At 51.0% G+C, this 20698-nt stretch overlaps 1 protein-coding gene across 2 annotated transcripts in view; it reads left to right on the forward strand.

The window, feature by feature from the left end:
- Window positions 1-826: 826 nt before the first annotated feature.
- The window catches only part of LOC137031604 (transmembrane channel-like protein 7), a 30012-nt gene continuing 10140 nt past the window's right edge, over window positions 827-20698 (forward strand). Inside the window, exons 1-13 of one of the 2 annotated variants that reach the window (XM_067402666.1) lie at window positions 827-976; window positions 2090-2336; window positions 2435-2583; window positions 3243-3398; window positions 3489-3574; window positions 3664-3806; window positions 4128-4275; window positions 4354-4527; window positions 4597-4751; window positions 5396-5510; window positions 5596-5693; window positions 5776-5959; window positions 6241-6371. In XM_067402666.1, coding sequence (XP_067258767.1) covers window positions 958-976; window positions 2090-2336; window positions 2435-2583; window positions 3243-3398; window positions 3489-3574; window positions 3664-3806; window positions 4128-4275; window positions 4354-4527; window positions 4597-4751; window positions 5396-5510; window positions 5596-5693; window positions 5776-5959; window positions 6241-6371 — 1805 coding nt within the window. In that variant the 5' untranslated portion in view covers window positions 827-957. The remainder of the gene's footprint in view (window positions 977-2089; window positions 2337-2434; window positions 2584-3242; window positions 3399-3488; window positions 3575-3663; window positions 3807-4127; window positions 4276-4353; window positions 4528-4596; window positions 4752-5395; window positions 5511-5595; window positions 5694-5775; window positions 5960-6240; window positions 6372-20698) is intronic. The other variant, XM_067402667.1, reaches the window with a different exon arrangement.

The raw sequence follows: 20698 nt of genomic DNA on the forward strand, positions 1-20698 counted from the left end.
TTCATATATTCACGTACTCCTACTCCATATATTAATCCTCATCATATTTTCAAGTGTTTATGGTCATTCCTCTTTTATATTTAAGAGTGTGTATTCAGTTGTTCTTCAAGCGCTCCAGTGTGTCAGATATCGGACGAGAAGCGATGGTGTTTTCAGAATGAGTTGCTCATTTGAGATCAAGATCTGCAAAATTCCCTTAAGGGTGTCGAAACAACACCTTCTGTATCTATTTTCATCTGTCTTTGACATTTGAGCCGTTACACCAACTGTACTGGATCAGTCTGTTTGACCTTTTCTTATTAGACATACGTTTGACTGGGATGTAAGTTATAAAACGGACTGAGTCTTTGATAGTTTAGCTCTTTTTGCTTCTCTTCTTCATCTTCTGCTTCTTCTCTTCTATCTCTCATTTCATTCTGCAAATATCTTAATTTTGTTCCTTCTTTCTGTGTATTCTTCATCTTTATCTATTAGATACAATACTCTAGATTTTATTATTAACTATTATTTACTTAATTAATTTGTTTGTCTCTATAATTTTTAATTAACACATTGATCTCTGATATAACTATTGTTGGACTGCCTGGATCTCATTTTCTCAAGTTTTTTCATCATGTTCATTCGTTAACGTTAATGTATGAACTAACATGAACTAGCAGTACATTTGTTACTTTATTTACTGTAAAGATTTTAATAATGTATGCTGAAATTAACAAACATTCATAAATGATGTATAGGCTCAGTGCAGTTCATTATTAGTTAACTAATGAACTTAATGGTAAGTGTTACCAACTTTTTGAGCAAGCTCTGATCAGCTGATGGCTGACGTCACACATCTCATTCAGCTGAATGTGACCCGTCATGCACTGCGAACACATTGAACAACAGCATCATGGAGCAGTTCTCCTCCTCTGACACCGACAGCTGTGTGACACGATAACAGCACAGTCTGACCCGATGGACGCGCGCGATGCGGGTGAGTTTCTCTGTGTTTATAACGGTGACGTCATGCGCGTTACTGCGAGAGTTCTCCGTGTGAACATGAAAACGACATGAAATGAGTTTACTTTCCGTTCAGTGACTGACATGATTGTTTGTTTCTTTACTTGTGAATCCATATAACAGTGTGTGTGTGTGTTTTAGTTATCACCACAAATGTATCTGATCAACTACAAAGACTAAAGTGTTTTTCTTTGGTTGTCGTTTCTCAGTTCAATCGAAAATATGCGCTGCGAGTCTCGACGTGTTTGATGACGTGTTCGGAATGATACTATTGTGTCTAATATCTGCTGTGTGTGTGTGTGTGTGTGTGTGTGTGTGTGTGTCTGTGTGTGTGAGAGTGTGTGTGTGTGTGTGTGTGTGTGTGTGTCTCAGCTCATATTACACTTCAAACTGAAACTGATCCTAAAGAGGGGTTATGTTTCAGGTTTATGTTTATTCACACACCCATTTATATATAATATTTATGCATTTACACTGTTGAACATTTTTTAAGATTTGTTTACTTACACATTTATTTATCTTTATTTACATCACAAGTTAAACATTGTCAAAAGCTAATCAAAGTTATGTTTTAGACCTCAGTGACAGGCATAAGCTATTATATGTCAATCATAAACCTGTCAAATATTGTTCATTTTTTATCATTACATGTGTTAATGTCTCCACACACACGAGTGAAGATCTCAATCCCTGTGAGCCTCTGAACTCCTCTTCAGATCTGAGATAATCACACATTCTCAAAGTTCTGAAATTAAATAATTATGTGACAAGATGTGTGTCTGTAATGCACAGTTTTTGCTGAGAGAGCTTTAGGACCATCCCGAGGTTTCCATAAACTCCTGTAGAACAGTCATGTGTTCGAGAGCGCTGGATTCGCAGTACGAGCTCATGGTATAAATAGTTCAAGTCAAACAGGATTAAAATGTCAGTTCTGTGAAGAGCAGAGGCAGTTTGTTCATCTGCTGACCATGTTTGTGTCCAGAGAGCTTCACTCACGCAGTCGTCAGTAAACCCATGATGTACTCACACACACACACACACACACGTTTGGTCAGGCGTGTTGTGACTCTGTGCTCGTGTCCCTCAGTGTTCTTCCCAGACCGCCGGGCTCCGGTCAGTCACCTCCTGCTGGACCAGCTGCCCAGCTACCAGTCTCTGCTGTACCGCAGGAAGTCCAGCTCCAGCGGCAGCGCCCGGAGGCGGGGCAGTGGGCGGAGCCGGCAGCCGTCCGTCAGCAGCGGGAAATGGGCGGAGCAGAAAGCGGTTCACAGCGGGGAGGAGCTCAAGCCCGTGAGGGAACTTCCCAAGAGCATGCAGGACAAACAGCGGGAAAAGTGAGTTCCTCCCATCCACCTGATTCTGTCGAGCTGTGCTCTGTGACGGTGTGAGGTTCAGTGTGTGTGTGTGTGTGTGTGTGTGTGCGTGTGTGCAGACAGCAGCGTCTCCAGCAGGGCGGCGCTCTCACAGGCTGGGGTTTGTGGAGGCTCAATGTCCGTCGCTCTCTGAAGCGGCTCAAGGAGGACGGGATGGACGTCCTCTCGTCTCTGCAGCTCTGGAGGGCAGATATTCATCTCATCGAGGGTCAGAATGTCACTAATGTCTTTGCCACAGTTAAAGGATTAGTTGACTTCAGAATGAAAATTTCCTGATAATTTACTGTCCTCCATGTCATCCATGGACTAGTGGACTTCACTGGGGTTCAACGGGTTGAAGGTCCAAATGTCAGTTTCAGTGCAGCTTCAAAGAGCTCTACATGATCCCAGACGAGGAATAAGAGTCTTATCCAGAGAAACCATCGGACATTTTCTAAAAAAATACAACTGTATATGCTTTATAAACACAAAATATCGCTGCGCACGTGCTTCCGTTTCCGCATTCTTCAAAACACTTACACTGAACGTCCTACGCATGTTTTCATCAAAAACCTTCATTTCTTTTCCACTGAAGAAAGACATGAACATCTTGAATGACATGGAGGAGAGTAAATTATCAGGAAATTTTATCTGAAAGTGAACTAATCCTTTAATCCTGCAGCGCTTCATATGATACAGATTGATTCAGAGCTGCTTTACAGTAAAAACACGGCAGTAACAATGATGCAGACTTCATCAGCTATGACTGAAAAGACAATAGATCAGTGTTGATTCAGTTCTGTGCGATAATTAGAGTGTGTGTGTGTGTGTGTGTGTGTGTGTGTGTGTGTGTGTGTGTGTGTGTGTGTGTGTGTGTGTTTCCCTCAGGCATGTTTGGGACGGGAATCCTGTCATATTTTTCATTCCTGCGCTTTCTGGTGCTTCTGAACTTCATCATGTTTCTGCTGATGTTTGTGTTTGTGATGCTGCCGGTGATCATCACATCACACACTCCACACAACATCACCTTCAGCAGCACCAACGGTAACCACACACACACACACACACACACATTCACATCACACACTCACACATGTACACTCACTCATGTCGTGTGTGTGTGTGTGTTTGCAGTGAGCGCGTGCAGTGAGTATCCGGCCAGCTCTCGTCAGGGTCTGGTGGCGTTTCATGAGCACATCATAGATCTGCTGTCTGGAACGGTGAGACGCGTCTGACAGCTCAATACAGCGTCTGCTCACACCTCCCTAACACTGTGTGTGTGTGTGTGTGTGTGTGTGTGTGTGTGCAGGGCTTTCTGGAGCGCACGTACCTCTTCTACGGCTACTATAAGCTGGAGTTCATTCATTCCCGCTTCACCTACAACCTGCCGCTGGCGTACCTGCTGGCCACCGTCTCGTACCTGCTGCTGAGCCTCGTCTGGATCGTCAAGAGGTCCAAACACGGCTCTGTTTCTGTTGATTGTTGAGCTCTGTTGGTGTTAGAGGTCTTCACAGGTCCTGAGATCCGTACCCGACCCGAGTCACTTCTTAACTGAACCAGGCGTGTGTAAATAAGTGTTTAAACTGACCTGAGACTGAACGATGAAAGCAGACCCTGCTCACCAGTGTCGTTTAACCGAGTCAGTGATGACACACCTGGAATTCGGTTCTCGTGGTCCTGAACCCTCTCGGGTCAGATCTCAGGTTATGGGATCGAGGTGGACCCATGAAGACCTCTAGGTGGCGTGTGATCTGATGATTTCTGTGCATTTAGGTCTGCGGCCGGATTCAAACGCAAGCTGATTCAAGAAGAGGATCGCTTCCAGAGCTTCTGCAACAAGATCTTCGCCGGCTGGGACTTCTGCATCACCAACGAGAACGCCGCGCGCCTCAAGCGGAGCAGCTTACTGTACGAGCTCAAGGTACGTCTCCTTTCGGTCACCGTCAGCGGTGAGGTCATGACGGATGAGGACATAACTCTTTTCTTCATGTGCCGACAGACGGATCTGGAGGAGGAGCGGATCAAGCGCAAGATGGCGAACCGCACGCGCGGCGAGAAGTGCCGCATCTACGCGCTCAGAGCCGCGCTCAACCTCGCCGTCATGGCCGTCCTGGTGGCGTGCTTCTACTGCATCTACATCGCCACGGTCTTCTCGCAGCGCAAGCAGGCGGAGGTGATGTGAGAGCGTCTGGTGTGTGTGTTACATTCCTGATCAGGTTTCCACTGACGGTTGTGTGTTTAGGAGGAGAAGAGTGCCTTCCTGTTGGAGCTGGTGGTGGAGTATCTGCCCTCCATCGTCATCACGCTGGCCAACTTCATCACGCCGCTCATCTTCAACCTCATCATCACCTTCGAGGACTATTCGCCCGCCTTTGAGATCCGCTTCACGCTGATGAGGCAAGGCTCGCACCGCACACGTCCTCCGGCGCAGGAGACACACACATACATTTCAAAACAGCTTTTTCTACTATAAATGCTCTTGCGTTTCCCAAACGTTGCTTGTAAAACTGAGATGATACTGAGAGACACAGCCACTATGTGTTAAAGTCATCATTTACTCGCCCTCATGTCATTCCAAACCTGTAAGACTTTCCTTCATCTTCTGAACACCAGTGAAGATATTCTAATGAAAATCTATTCACTGAAAGTCTGTTCACTCCTGACGCTTCAAAACATTCATAAAGAGATGGTAAAATAAACCCACATGACGGTTTAATCAAGTCTTCTGATGATCACATACAGATTTAATTTAGACGTTTTATTCTCACAAAAACAAGTATGGTTAAACGGAAGCTTAACCGTACTTCTCTTTTTTTTGTTTGTTTCAATATTTATAGCTGTGCTGAAAGCAGCAATGGAAAATTCACCTGAGATCTTACAAATAAATGAAAAGAAACATTATATCACATCACATCTGGTTAGGAAACAGTGACACACACGTGTGTCTGTTTACACACAGACTCTGAACTGATAGACATCATGCGTGTGCAGTGTCAGAATCCCAGTGACACGTGTTATGTTCATTATGTGTGTGTGTTCAGGTGTGTGTTCATGCGTTTGGCCAGCATCGGTGTGCTGCTCTTCTCTCTGTGGGTCCAGATCACGTCCTGTAGAAGTTCAGACTGTCCCTGCGGCTACAACCATGAGAGCTACCCTGTACGTCACACACACACACGCACACACACGTATGTTGGGTGTCTGTCCATGCGTCTCTAAACAAGTGTGTGCCGTTGTCCTGCAGTGCTGGGAGACTCACGTCGGGCAGGAGATGTACAAGCTCGTGATCTTTGACTTCCTGATCATCGCTGCCGTCACTATTTTCGTGGAATTCCCTAGGAAGTACGAACATCTTTTGCACATCCACGGGAGTGCTTCAGGATCTCCGTCAGGTGTATTTCTGAGAGTTTTCTTGTGGTTTCAGGATCATCGTGAATTACTGCCACTGCGGTTTGGCCAAGTGGTGGGGTCAGCAGGAGTTCGCCGTCCCTCAGAACGTGCTGGAGATCGTCTACGGCCAAACCATCTGCTGGATAGGGACATTTTACTGCCCTTTGCTTCCCGCCATCAACACTGTCAAATACATCCTCGTATTCTACCTCAAAAAGGTCACAACTCAATTCAGTTCAAGTTTGTTTCAAAGCAGTTTTACAGACGATGCTTATTTCAGTGTTACAGTTTGGGAAGTATTCAGTTATCAATCAGAGACGAGTGTGTCAGTGTAATGTGAATATGGCAGTGATGTACAGCTATGGTATAGTACAGTACATGATGATATGTGTTTCATTAAGGTTACCTTTAAAATGTTTATCGCACTAAATCTTCACACTGAATATTCGTGCATGTGAGCATCGTGTGTGATTAACTAGCGGCTCATTAACTACCGCAGGTGTCTCTGGTGACTAACTGCCGTCCCGCCACTCGTCCGTTTAGAGCGTCTAGTTCCCACTTCTTCTTCCTGGTGGTTTTGCTGATCGGTTTGGCTCTGGCGTCTGTTCCTGTCATCGTCAGCATCGCAGAGTGAGTCTACGCGTCACAACCAGCGCAACACGCATCACAACCAGCGCAACACGCATCACAACCAGCGCAACACGCATCACAACCAGCGCAACACGCGTCACAACCAGCGCAACACGCGTCACAACCAGCGCAACACGCGTCACAACCAGCGCAACACGCGTCACAACCAGCGCAACACGCGTCACAACCAGCGCAACACGCGTCACAACCAGCGCAACACGCGTCACAACCAGCGCAACACGCGTCACAACCAGCGCAACACGCGTCACAACCAGCGCAACACGCGTCACAACCAGCGCAACACGCGTCACAACCAGCGCAACACGCGTCACAACCAGCGCAACACGCGTCACAACCAGCGCAACACGCGTCACAACCAGCGCAACACGCGTCACAACCAGCGCAACACGCGTCACAACCAGCGCAACACGCGTCACAACACACACCTAAACACGCATCACAACCAGCGCAACACGCATCACAACACGCACCTAAACACGCGTCACAACCAGCGCAACACGCATCACAACCAGCGCAACACGCGTCACAACCAGCGCAACACGCGTCACAACCAGCGCAACACGCGTCACAACACGCACCTAAACACGCGTCACAACCAGCGCAACACGCGTCACAACACAGCACCTAAACCAGCGTCACAACCAGCGCAACACGCATCACAACCAGCGCAACACGCATCACAACACGCACCTAAACACGCGTCACAACCAGCGCAACACGCATCACAACCAGCGCAACACGCATCACAACACGCACCTAAACACGCGTCACAACCAGCGCAACACGCATCACAACACGCACCTAAACACGCGTCACAACCAGCGCAACACGCGTCACAACCAGCGCAACACGCGTCACAACCAGCGCAACACGCGTCACAACCAGCGCAACACGCATCACAACCAGCGCAACCGCGTCACAACCAGCGCAACACGCACAACCAGCGCAACAAGCGTCACAACCAGCGCAACACGCATCACAACCAGCGCAACACGCGTCACAACCAGCGCAACACGCGTCACAACCAGCGCAACACGCGTCACAACCAGCGCAACACGCGTCACAACCAGCGCAACACGCGTCACAACCAGCGCAACACGCGTCACAACCAGCGCAACACGCATCACAACCAGCGCAACACGCATCACAACACGCACCTCAACCCGCGTCACAACACGCACCTAAACCCGCGACACAACCAGCGCAACACGCGTCACAACCAGCGCAACACGCGTCACAACCAGCGCAACACGCGTCACAACCAGCGCAACACGCGTCACAACCAGCGCAACACGCGTCACAACCGGCGCAACACGCGTCACAACCGGCGCAACACGCGTCACAACCGGCGCAACACGCATCACAACCGGCGCAACACGCATCACAACACGCACCTAAACACGCGTCACAACACGCACCTAAACACGCGTCACAACCAGCGCAACACGCGTCACAACCAGCGCAACACGCGTCACAACCAGCGCAACACGCGTCACAACCAGCGCAACACGCGTCACAACCAGCGCAACACGCGTCACAACCAGCGCAACACGCGTCACAACCAGCGCAACACGCGTCACAACCAGCGCAACACGCGTCACAACCAGCGCAACACGCGTCACAACCAGCGCAACACGCGTCACAACCAGCGCAACACGCGTCACAACCAGCGCAACACGCGTCACAACCAGCGCAACACGCGTCACAACCAGCGCAACACGCGTCACAACCAGCACAACACGCGTCACAACACACACCTAAACACGCATCACAACCAGCGCAACACGCATCACAACCAGCGCAACACGCATCACAACACGCACCTAAACACGCATCACAACACGCACCTAAACACGCGTCACAACCAGCGCAACACGCATCACAACCAGCGCAACACGCATCACAACACGCACCTAAACACGCGTCACAACCAGCGCAACACGCATCACAACCAGCGCAACACGCATCACAACACGCACCTAAACACGCGTCACAACCAGCGCAACACGCATCACAACCAGCGCAACACGCGTCACAACCAGCGCAACACGCGTCACAACCAGCGCAACACACATCACAACACGCACCTCAACACGCATCACAACCAGCGCAACACGCGTCACAACCAGCGCAACACGCCACAACCAGCGCAGCGTCACAACCAGCGCAACACGCAGCGACACAACCAGCGCAACACGCGTCACAACCACCCCAACACGCATCACAACCAGCGCAACACGCATCACAACCAGAGAAACACGAATCACAACACGCACCTAAACACGCATCACAACCATCGCAACACGCATCACAACCAGCGCAACACGCATCACAACACGCACCTAAACACGCGTCACAACCAGCGCAAACACGCATCACAACCAGCGCAACACGCATCACAACCAGCGCAACACGCATCACAACACGCACCTAAACACGCAGCGTGACAACCAGCGCAACACGCATCACAACCAGCGCAACACGCGTCACAACCCGCACCTAAACACGCCTCACAACCAGCGCAACACGCAGCACAACCAGCGCAACACGCGCCACAACCAGCTCAACACGCGTCACAACCAGCGCAACACGCGTCACAACCAGCGCAACACGCGTCACAACCAGCGCAACACGCGTCACAACCAGCGCAACACGCGTCACAACACACACCTAAACACGCATCACAACCAGCGCAACACGCATCACAACACGCACCTAAACACGCATCACAACCAGCGCAACACGCATCACAACCAGCGCAACACGCATCACAACACGCACCTAAACACGCGTCACAACCAGCGCAACACGCATCACAACCAGCGCAACACGCATCACAACCAGCGCAACACGCATCACAACACGCACCTAAACACGCGTCACAACCAGCGCAACACGCATCACAACCAGCGCAACACGCGTCACAACCAGCGCAACACGCGTCACAACCAGCGCAACACGCGTCACAACCAGCGCAACACGCGTCACAACCAGCGCAACACGCGTCACAACCAGCGCAACACGCGTCACAACCAGCGCAACACGCGTCACAACCAGCGCAACACGCGTCACAACACACACCTAAACACGCATCACAACCAGCGCAACACGCATCACAACACGCACCTAAACACGCGTCACAACCAGCGCAACACGCATCACAACCAGCGCAACACGCATCACAACACGCACCTAAACACGCGTCACAACCAGCGCAACACGCATCACAACCAGCGCAACACGCATCACAACACGCACCTAAACACGCGTCACAACCAGCGCAACACGCATCACAACACGCACCTAAACACGCGTCAAAACCAGCGCAACACGCATCACAACACGCACCTAAACACGCATCACAACCAGCGCAACACGCGTCACAACCAGCGCAACACGCGTCACAACCAGCGCAACACGCGTCACAACCAGCGCAACACGCGTCACAACCAGCGCAACACGCATCACAACCAGCGCAACACGCATCACAACCAGCGCAACACGCATCACAACACGCACCTAAACACGCATCACAACCAGCGCAACACGCATCACAACCAGCGCAACACGCATCACAACACGCACCTAAACACGCGTCACAACCAGCGCAACACGCATCACAACCAGCGCAACACGCATCACAACCAGCGCAACACGCATCACAACACGCACCTAAACACGCGTGACAACCAGCGCAACACGCATCACAACCAGCGCAACACGCATCACAACCAGCGCAACACGCGTCACAACCAGCGCAACACGCGTCACAACCAGCGCAACACGCGTCACAACCAGCGCAACACGCGTCACAACCAGCGCAACACGCGTCACAACCAGCGCAACACGCGTCACAACCAGCGCAACACGCGTCACAACACACACCTAAACACGCATCACAACCAGCGCAACACGCATCACAACACGCACCTAAACACGCGTCACAACCAGCGCAACACGCATCACAACCAGCGCAACACGCATCACAACACGCACCTAAACACGCGTCACAACCAGCGCAACACGCATCACAACACGCACCTAAACACACATCACAACCAGCGCAACACGCATCACAACACGCATCACAACACACATCACAACACGCACCTAAACACGCGTCACAACCAGCGCAACACGCATCACAACACGCATCACAACACGCATCACAACACGCACCTAAACACGCGTCACAACCAGCGCAACACGCATCACAACCAGCGCAACACGCATCACAACCAGCGCAACACGCATCACAACCAGCGCAACACGCATCACAACACGCACCTAAACACGCGTCACAACCAGCGCAACACGCATCACAACCAGCGCAACACGCATCACAACACGCACCTAAACACGCGTCACAACCAGCGCAACACGCATCACAACACGCACCTAAACACGCATCACAACCAGCGCAACACGCATCACAACACGCACCTAAACACGCATCACAACCAGCGCAACACGCATCACAACACGCACCTAAACACGCATCACAACCAGCGCAACACACATCACAACACGCACCTAAACACGCGTCACAACCAGCGCAACACGCATCACAACACGCATCACAACACGCATCACAACACGCATCACAACACGCATCACAACACGCATCACAACACGCACCTAAACACGCGTCACAACCAGCGCAACACGCATCACAACACGCACCTAAACACACATCACAACCAGCGCAACACGCATCACAACACGCATCACAACACGCATCACAACACACATCACAACACGCACCTAAACACGCGTCACAACCAGCGCAACACGCATCACAACACGCATCTCAACACACATCACAACACGCACCTAAACACGCGTCACAACCAGCGCAACACGCATCTCAACACACATCACAACACGCACCTAAACACGCATCACAACCAGCGCAACACGCATCACAACCAGCGCAACACGCATCACAACACGCACCTAAACACGCGTCACAACCAGCGCAACACGCATCACAACATGCATCTCAACACGCATCACAACACGCACCTAAACACGCGTCACAACCAGCGCAACACGCATCACAACACGCACCTAAACACGCATCACAACCAGCGCAACACGCATCACAACACGCACCTAAACACGCATCACAACCAGCGCAACACGCATCTCAACACACATCACAACACGCACCTAAACACGCGTCACAACCAGCGCAACACGCATCACAACACGCACCTAAACACGCATCACAACCAGCGCAACACGCATCTCAACACACATCACAACACGCACCTAAACACGCATCACAACCAGCGCAACACGCATCTCAACACACATCACAACACGCACCTAAACACGCATCACAACCAGCGCAACACGCATCTCAACACACATCACAACACGCACCTAAACACGCATCACAACCAGCGCAACACGCATCACAACCAGTGCAACACGCATCTCAACACACATCACAACACGCACCTAAACACGCATCACAACCAGCGCAACACGCATCTCAACACGCATCTCAACACGCATCACAACACGCACCTAAACACGCATCACAACCAGCGCAACACGCATCACAACACGCACCTAAACACGCATCACAACCAGCGCAACACACATCACAACACGCACCTAAACACGCATCACAACCAGCGCAACACGCATCACAACACGCACCTAAACACGCATCACAACCAGCGCAACACGCATCACAACACGCACCTAAACACGCATCACAACCAGCGCAACACGCATCACAACACGCACCTAAACACGCATCACAAGCAGCGCAACACGCATCACAACACGCACCTAAACACGCATCACAACACGCGCCTAAACACGCATCACAACCAGCGCAACACACATCACAACACGCACCTAAACACGCATCACAACCAGCGCAACACGCATCACAACACGCACCTAAACACGCATCACAACCAGCGCAACACGCATCACAACACGCACCTAAACACGCATCACAACCAGCGCAACACGCATCACAACACGCACCTAAACACGCATCACAACCAGCGCAACACACATCACAACACGCACCTAAACATGCATCACAACCAGCGCAACAAGCATCTCAACACACATCACAACACGCATCACAACACACATCACAACACGCACCTAAACACGCATCACAACCAGCGCAACACGCATCTCAACACACATCACAACACGCATCTCAACACACATCACAACACGCACCTAAACACGCATCACAACCAGCGCAACACGCATCTCAACACACATCACAACACGCACCTAAACACGCGTCACAACCAGCGCAACACGCATCTCAACACACATCACAACACGCACCTAAACACGCATCACAACCAGCGCAACACGCATCTCAACACACATCACAACACGCACCTAAACACGCATCACAACCAGCGCAACACGCATCTCAACACACATCACAACACGCACCTAAACACGCGTCACAACCAGCGCAACACGCATCTCAACACACATCACAACACGCACCTAAACACGCGTCACAACCAGCGCAACACGCATCTCAACACACATCACAACACGCACCTAAACACGCATCACAACCAGCGCAACACGCATCTCAACACACATCACAACACGCACCTAAACACGCATCACAACCAGCGCAACACGCATCTCAACACACATCACAACACGCACCTAAACACGCATCACAACCAGCGCAACACGCATCTCAACACACATCACAACACGCACCTAAACACGCATCACAACCAGCGCAACACGCATCTCAACACACATCACAACACGCATCTCAACACACATCACAACACGCACCTAAACACGCATCACAACCAGCGCAACACGCATCTCAACACACATCACAACACGCACCTAAACACGCGTCACAACCAGCGCAACACGCATCTCAACACACATCACAACACGCACCTAAACACGCATCACAACCAGCGCAACACGCATCACAACACGCACCTAAACACACATCACAACATGCACCTAAACACGCATCACAACCAGCGCAACACGCATCTCAACACACATCACAACACGCACCTAAACACGCATCACAACCAGCGCAACACGCATCACAACACGCACCTAAACACACATCACAACACGCACCTAAACACGCATCACAACCAGCGCAACACGCATCACAACACGCACCTAAACACACATCACAACACGCACCTAAACACGCATCACAACCAGCGCAACACGCATCACAACACGCACCTAAACACACATCACAACATGCACCTAAACACGCATCACAACCAGCGCAACACGCATCACAACCAGCGCAACACACATCACAACACGCACCTAAACACGCGTCACAACCAGCGCAACACGCATCTCAACACACATCACAACACGCACCTAAACACGCATCACAACCAGCGCAACACGCATCACAACCAGCGCAACACGCATCACAACACGCACCTAAACACGCATCACAACCAGCGCAACACGCATCACAACACACATCACAACACGCACCTAAACACGCATCACAACCAGCGCAACACACATCACAACACACATCACAACACGCACCTAAACACGCGTCACAACCAGCGCAACACGCATCACAACACGCACCTAAACACGCATCACAACCAGCGCAACACACATCACAACACGCACCTAAACACACATCACAACCAGCGCAACACGCATCTCAACACACATCACAACACGCACCTAAACACGCATCACAACCAGCGCAACACGCATCACAACACGCACCTAAACACGCATCACAACCAGCGCAACACGCATCACAACCAGCGCAACACGCATCACAACACGCACCTAAACACGCATCACAACACACATCACAACACGCACCTAAACACGCATCACAACCAGCGCAACACGCATCTCAACACACATCACAACACACATCACAACACGCACCTAAACACGCATCACAACCAGCGCAACACACATCACAACACACATCACAACACGCACCTAAACACGCGTCACAACCAGCGCAACACGCATCTCAACACACATCACAACACGCACCTAAACACACATCACAACCAGCGCAACACGCATCTCAACACACATCACAACACGCACCTAAACACACATCACAACCAGCGCAACACGCATCTCAACACACATCACAACACGCACCTAAACACACATCACAACCAGCGCAACACGCATCTCAACACGCATCACAACACGCACCTAAACACGCGTCACAACCAGCGCAACACGCATCACAACCAGCGCAACACGCATCACAACACGCACCTAAACACGCGTCACAACCAGCGCAACACGCATCACAACACGCACCTAAACACGCATCACAACCAGCGCAACACGCATCACAACACGCACCTAAACACGCATCACAACCAGCGCAACACGCATCACAACACACATCACAACACGCACCTAAACACGCATCACAACCAGCGCAACACACATCACAACACTCATCACAACACGCACCTAAACACACATCACAACCAGCGCAACACGCATCACAACACGCACCTAAACACGCATCACAACCAGCGCAACACACATCACAACACACATCACAACACGCACCTAAACACACATCACAACACACATCACAACACGCATCTCAACACACATCACAACACGCACCTAAACACACATCACAACCAGCGCAACACGCATCACAACACGCACCTAAACACGCATCACAACCAGCGCAACACACATCACAACACACATCACAACACGCACCTAAACACACATCACAACCAGCGCAACACGCATCTCAACACACATCACAACACGCACCTAAACACACATCACAACCAGCGCAACACGCATCACAACACGCACCTAAACACGCATCACAACCAGCGCAACACGCATCACAACACGCACCTAAACACGCATCACAACCAGCGCAACACGCATCACAACACGCACCTAAACACGCATCACAACACACATCACAACACGCACCTAAACACGCATCACAACCAGCGCAACACGCATCTCAACACACATCACAACACACATCACAACACGCACCTAAACACGCATCACAACCAGCGCAACACACATCACAACACACATCACAACACGCACCTAAACACGCGTCACAACCAGCGCAACACGCATCTCAACACACATCACAACACGCACCTAAACACACATCACAACCAGCGCAACACGCATCTCAACACACATCACAACACGCACCTAAACACACATCACAACCAGCGCAACACGCATCTCAACACACATCACAACACGCACCTAAACACGCATCACAACCAGCGCAACACGCATCTCAACACACATCACAACACGCACCTAAACACGCGTCACAACCAGCGCAACACGCATCTCAACACACATCACAACACGCACCTAAACACGCGTCACAACCAGCGCAACACGCATCTCAACACACATCACAACACGCACCTAAACACGCGTCACAACCAGCGCAACACGCATCTCAACACACATCACAACACGCACCTAAACACGCGTCACAACCAGCGCAACACGCATCTCAACACACATCACAACACGCACCTAAACACGCGTCACAACCAGCGCAACACGCATCTCAACACACATCACAACACGCACCTAAACACGCATCACAACCAGCGCAACACGCATCTCAACACACATCACAACACGCACCTAAACACGCATCACAACCAGCGCAACACGCATCTCAACACACATCACAACACGCACCTAAACACGCATCACAACCAGCGCAACACGCATCTCAACACACATCACAACACGCACCTAAACACGCGTCACAACCAGCGCAACACGCATCTCAACACACATCACAACACGCACCTAAACACGCGTCACAACCAGCGCAACACGCATCTCAACACACATCACAACACGCACCTAAACACGCATCACAACCAGCGCAACACGCATCTCAACACACATCACAACACGCACCTAAACACGCATCACAACCAGCGCAACACGCATCTCAACACACATCACAACACGCACCTAAACACGCATCACAACCAGCGCAACACGCATCTCAACACACATCACAACACGCACCTAAACACGCATCACAACCAGCGCAACACGCATCTCAACACACATCACAACACGCACCTAAACACGCATCACAACCAGCGCAACACGCATCTCAACACACATCACAACACGCACCTAAACACGCATCACAACCAGCGCAACACGCATCTCAACACACATCACAACACGCACCTAAACACGCATCACAACCAGCGCAACACGCATCTCAACACACATCACAACACGCACCTAAACACGCATCACAACCAGCGCAACACGCATCTCAACACACATCACAACACGCACCTAAACACGCATCACAACCAGCGCAACACGCATCTCAACACACATCACAACACGCACCTAAACACGCATCACAACCAGCGCAACACGCATCTCAACACACATCACAACACGCACCTAAACACGCATCACAACCAGCGCAACACGCATCTCAACACACATCACAACACGCACCTAAACACGCGTCACAACCAGCGCAACACGCATCTCAACACACATCACAACACGCACCTAAACACGCATCACAACCAGCGCAACACGCATCTCAACACACATCACAACACGCACCTAAACACACATCACAACCAGCGCAACACGCATCTCAACACACATCACAACACGCACCTAAACACGCATCACAACCAGCGCAACACGCATCTCAACACACATCACAACACGCACCTAAACACGCGTCACAACCAGCGCAACACGCATCTCAACACACATCACAACACGCACCTAAACACGCGTCACAACCAGCGCAACACGCATCTCAACACACATCACAACACGCACCTAAACACGCATCACAACCAGCGCAACACGCATCTCAACACACATCACAACACGCACCTAAACACACATCACAACCAGCGCAACACGCATCTCAACACACATCACAACACGCACCTAAACACGCATCACAACCAGCGCAACACGCATCTCAACACACATCACAACACGCACCTAAACACGCATCACAACCAGCGCAACACGCATCTCAACACACATCACAACACGCACCTAAACACGCGTCACAACCAGCGCAACACGCATCTCAACACACATCACAACACGCACCTAAACACGCGTCACAACCAGCGCAACACGCATCTCAACACACATCACAACACGCACCTAAACACGCATCACAACCAGCGCAACACGCATCTCAACACACATCACAACACGCACCTAAACACGCATCACAACCAGCGCAACACGCATCTCAACACACATCACAACACGCACCTAAACACGCATCACAACCAGCGCAACACGCATCTCAACACACATCACAACACGCACCTAAACACGCATCACAACCAGCGCAACACGCATCTCAACACACATCACAACACGCACCTAAACACGCATCACAACCAGCGCAACACGCATCTCAACACACATCACAACACGCACCTAAACACGCATCACAACCAGCGCAACACGCATCACAACACACATCACAACACGCACCTAAACACGCATCACAACCAGCGCAACACGCATCTCAACACACATCACAACACGCACCTAAACACACATCACAACCAGCGCAACACGCATCACAACACGCACCTAAACACGCATCACAACCAGCGCAACACGCATCACAACACACATCACAACACGCACCGAAACACGCGGCACAACCAGCGCAACACGCATCTCAACACACATCACAACACGCACCTAAACACGCATCACAACCAGCGCAACACGCATCTCAACACACATCACAACACGCACCTAAACACGCATCACAACCAGCGCAACACGCATCTCAACACACATCACAACACGCACCTAAACACGCATCACAACCAGCGCGACACGAATCTCTACACACATCACAACACGCACCTAAACACGCTGAACAACAAGCGCAACACGCATCGCAACACACATCACAACACGCACCTAAACACGCATCACAACCAGCGCAACACGCATCTCAACACACATCACAACACGCACCTAAACACGCATCACAACCAGCGCAACACGCATCTCAACACACATCACAACACGCACCTAAACACGCATCACAACCAGCGCAACACGCATCTCAACACACATCACAACACGCACCTAAACACGCATCACAACCAGCGCAACACGCATCTCAACACACATCACAACACGCACCTAAACACGCGTCACAACCAGCGCAACACGCATCTCAACACACATCACAACACGCACCTAAACACGCATCACAACCAGCGCAACACGCATCTCAACACACATCACAACACGCACCTAAACACGCATCACAACCAGCGCAACACGCATCTCAACACACATCACAACACGCACCTAAACACGCGTCACAACCAGCGCAACACGCATCTCAACACACATCACAACACGCACCTAAACACGCGTCACAACCAGCGCAACACGCATCTCAACACACATCACAACACGCACCTAAACACGCGTCACAACCAGCGCAACACGCATCTCAACACACATCACAACACGCACCTAAACACGCATCACAACCAGCGCAACACGCATCTCAACACACATCACAACACGCACCTAAACACGCGTCACAACCAGCGCAACACGCATCTCAACACACATCACAACACGCACCTAAACACGCATCACAACCAGCGCAACACGCATCTCAACACACATCACAACACGCACCTAAACACGCGTCACAACCAGCGCAACACGCATCTCAACACACATCACAACACGCACCTAAACACGCGTCACAACCAGCGCAACACGCATCTCAACACACATCACAACACGCACCTAAACACGCGTCACAACCAGCGCAACACGCATCTCAACACACATCACAACACGCACCTAAACACGCGTCACAACCAGCGCAACACGCATCTCAACACACATCACAACACGCACCTAAACACGCGTCACAACCAGCGCAACACGCATCTCAACACACATCACAACACGCACCTAAACACGCGTCACAACCAGCGCAACACGCATCTCAACACACATCACAACACGCACCTAAACACGCGTCACAACCAGCGCAACACGCATCTCAACACACATCACAACACGCACCTAAACACGCGTCACAACCAGCGCAACACGCATCTCAACACACATCACAACACGCACCTAAACACGCGTCACAACCAGCGCAACACGCATCTCAACACACATCACAACACGCACCTAAACACGCGTCACAACCAGCGCAACACGCATCTCAACACACATCACAACACGCACCTAAACACGCGTCACAACCAGCGCAACACGCATCTCAACACACATCACAACACGCACCTAAACACGCGTCACAACCAGCGCAACACGCATCTCAACACACATCACAACACGCACCTAAACACGCGTCACAACCAGCGCAACACGCATCTCAACACACATCACAACACGCACCTAAACACGCGTCACAACCAGCGCAACACGCATCTCAACACACATCACAACACGCACCTAAACACGCGTCACAACCAGCGCAACACGCATCTCAACACACATCACAACACGCACCTAAACACGCGTCACAACCAGCGCAACACGCATCTCAACACACATCACAACACGCACCTAAACACGCGTCACAACCAGCGCAACACGCATCTCAACACACATCACAACACGCACCTAAACACGCGTCACAACCAGCGCAACACGCATCTCAACACACATCACAACACGCACCTAAACACGCGTCACAACCAGCGCAACACGCATCTCAACACACATCACAACACGCACCTAAACACGCGTCACAACCAGCGCAACACGCATCTCAACACACATCACAACACGCACCTAAACACGCGTCACAACCAGCGCAACACGCATCTCAACACACATCACAACACGCACCTAAACACGCGTCACAACCAGCGCAACACGCATCTCAACACACATCACAACACGCACCTAAACACGCGTCACAACCAGCGCAACACGCATCTCAACACACATCACAACACGCACCTAAACACGCGTCACAACCAGCGCAACACGCATCTCAACACACATCACAACACGCACCTAAACACGCGTCACAACCAGCGCAACACGCATCTCAACACACATCACAACACGCACCTAAACACGCGTCACAACCAGCGCAACACGCATCTCAACACACATCACAACACGCACCTAAACACGCGTCACAACCAGCGCAACACGCATCTCAACACACATCACAACACGCACCTAAACACGCGTCACAACCAGCGCAACACGCATCT

This window comes from Chanodichthys erythropterus, chromosome 12, assembly GCF_024489055.1.
Source record: "Chanodichthys erythropterus isolate Z2021 chromosome 12, ASM2448905v1, whole genome shotgun sequence".
Taxonomy (NCBI): domain Eukaryota; kingdom Metazoa; phylum Chordata; class Actinopteri; order Cypriniformes; family Xenocyprididae; genus Chanodichthys; species Chanodichthys erythropterus.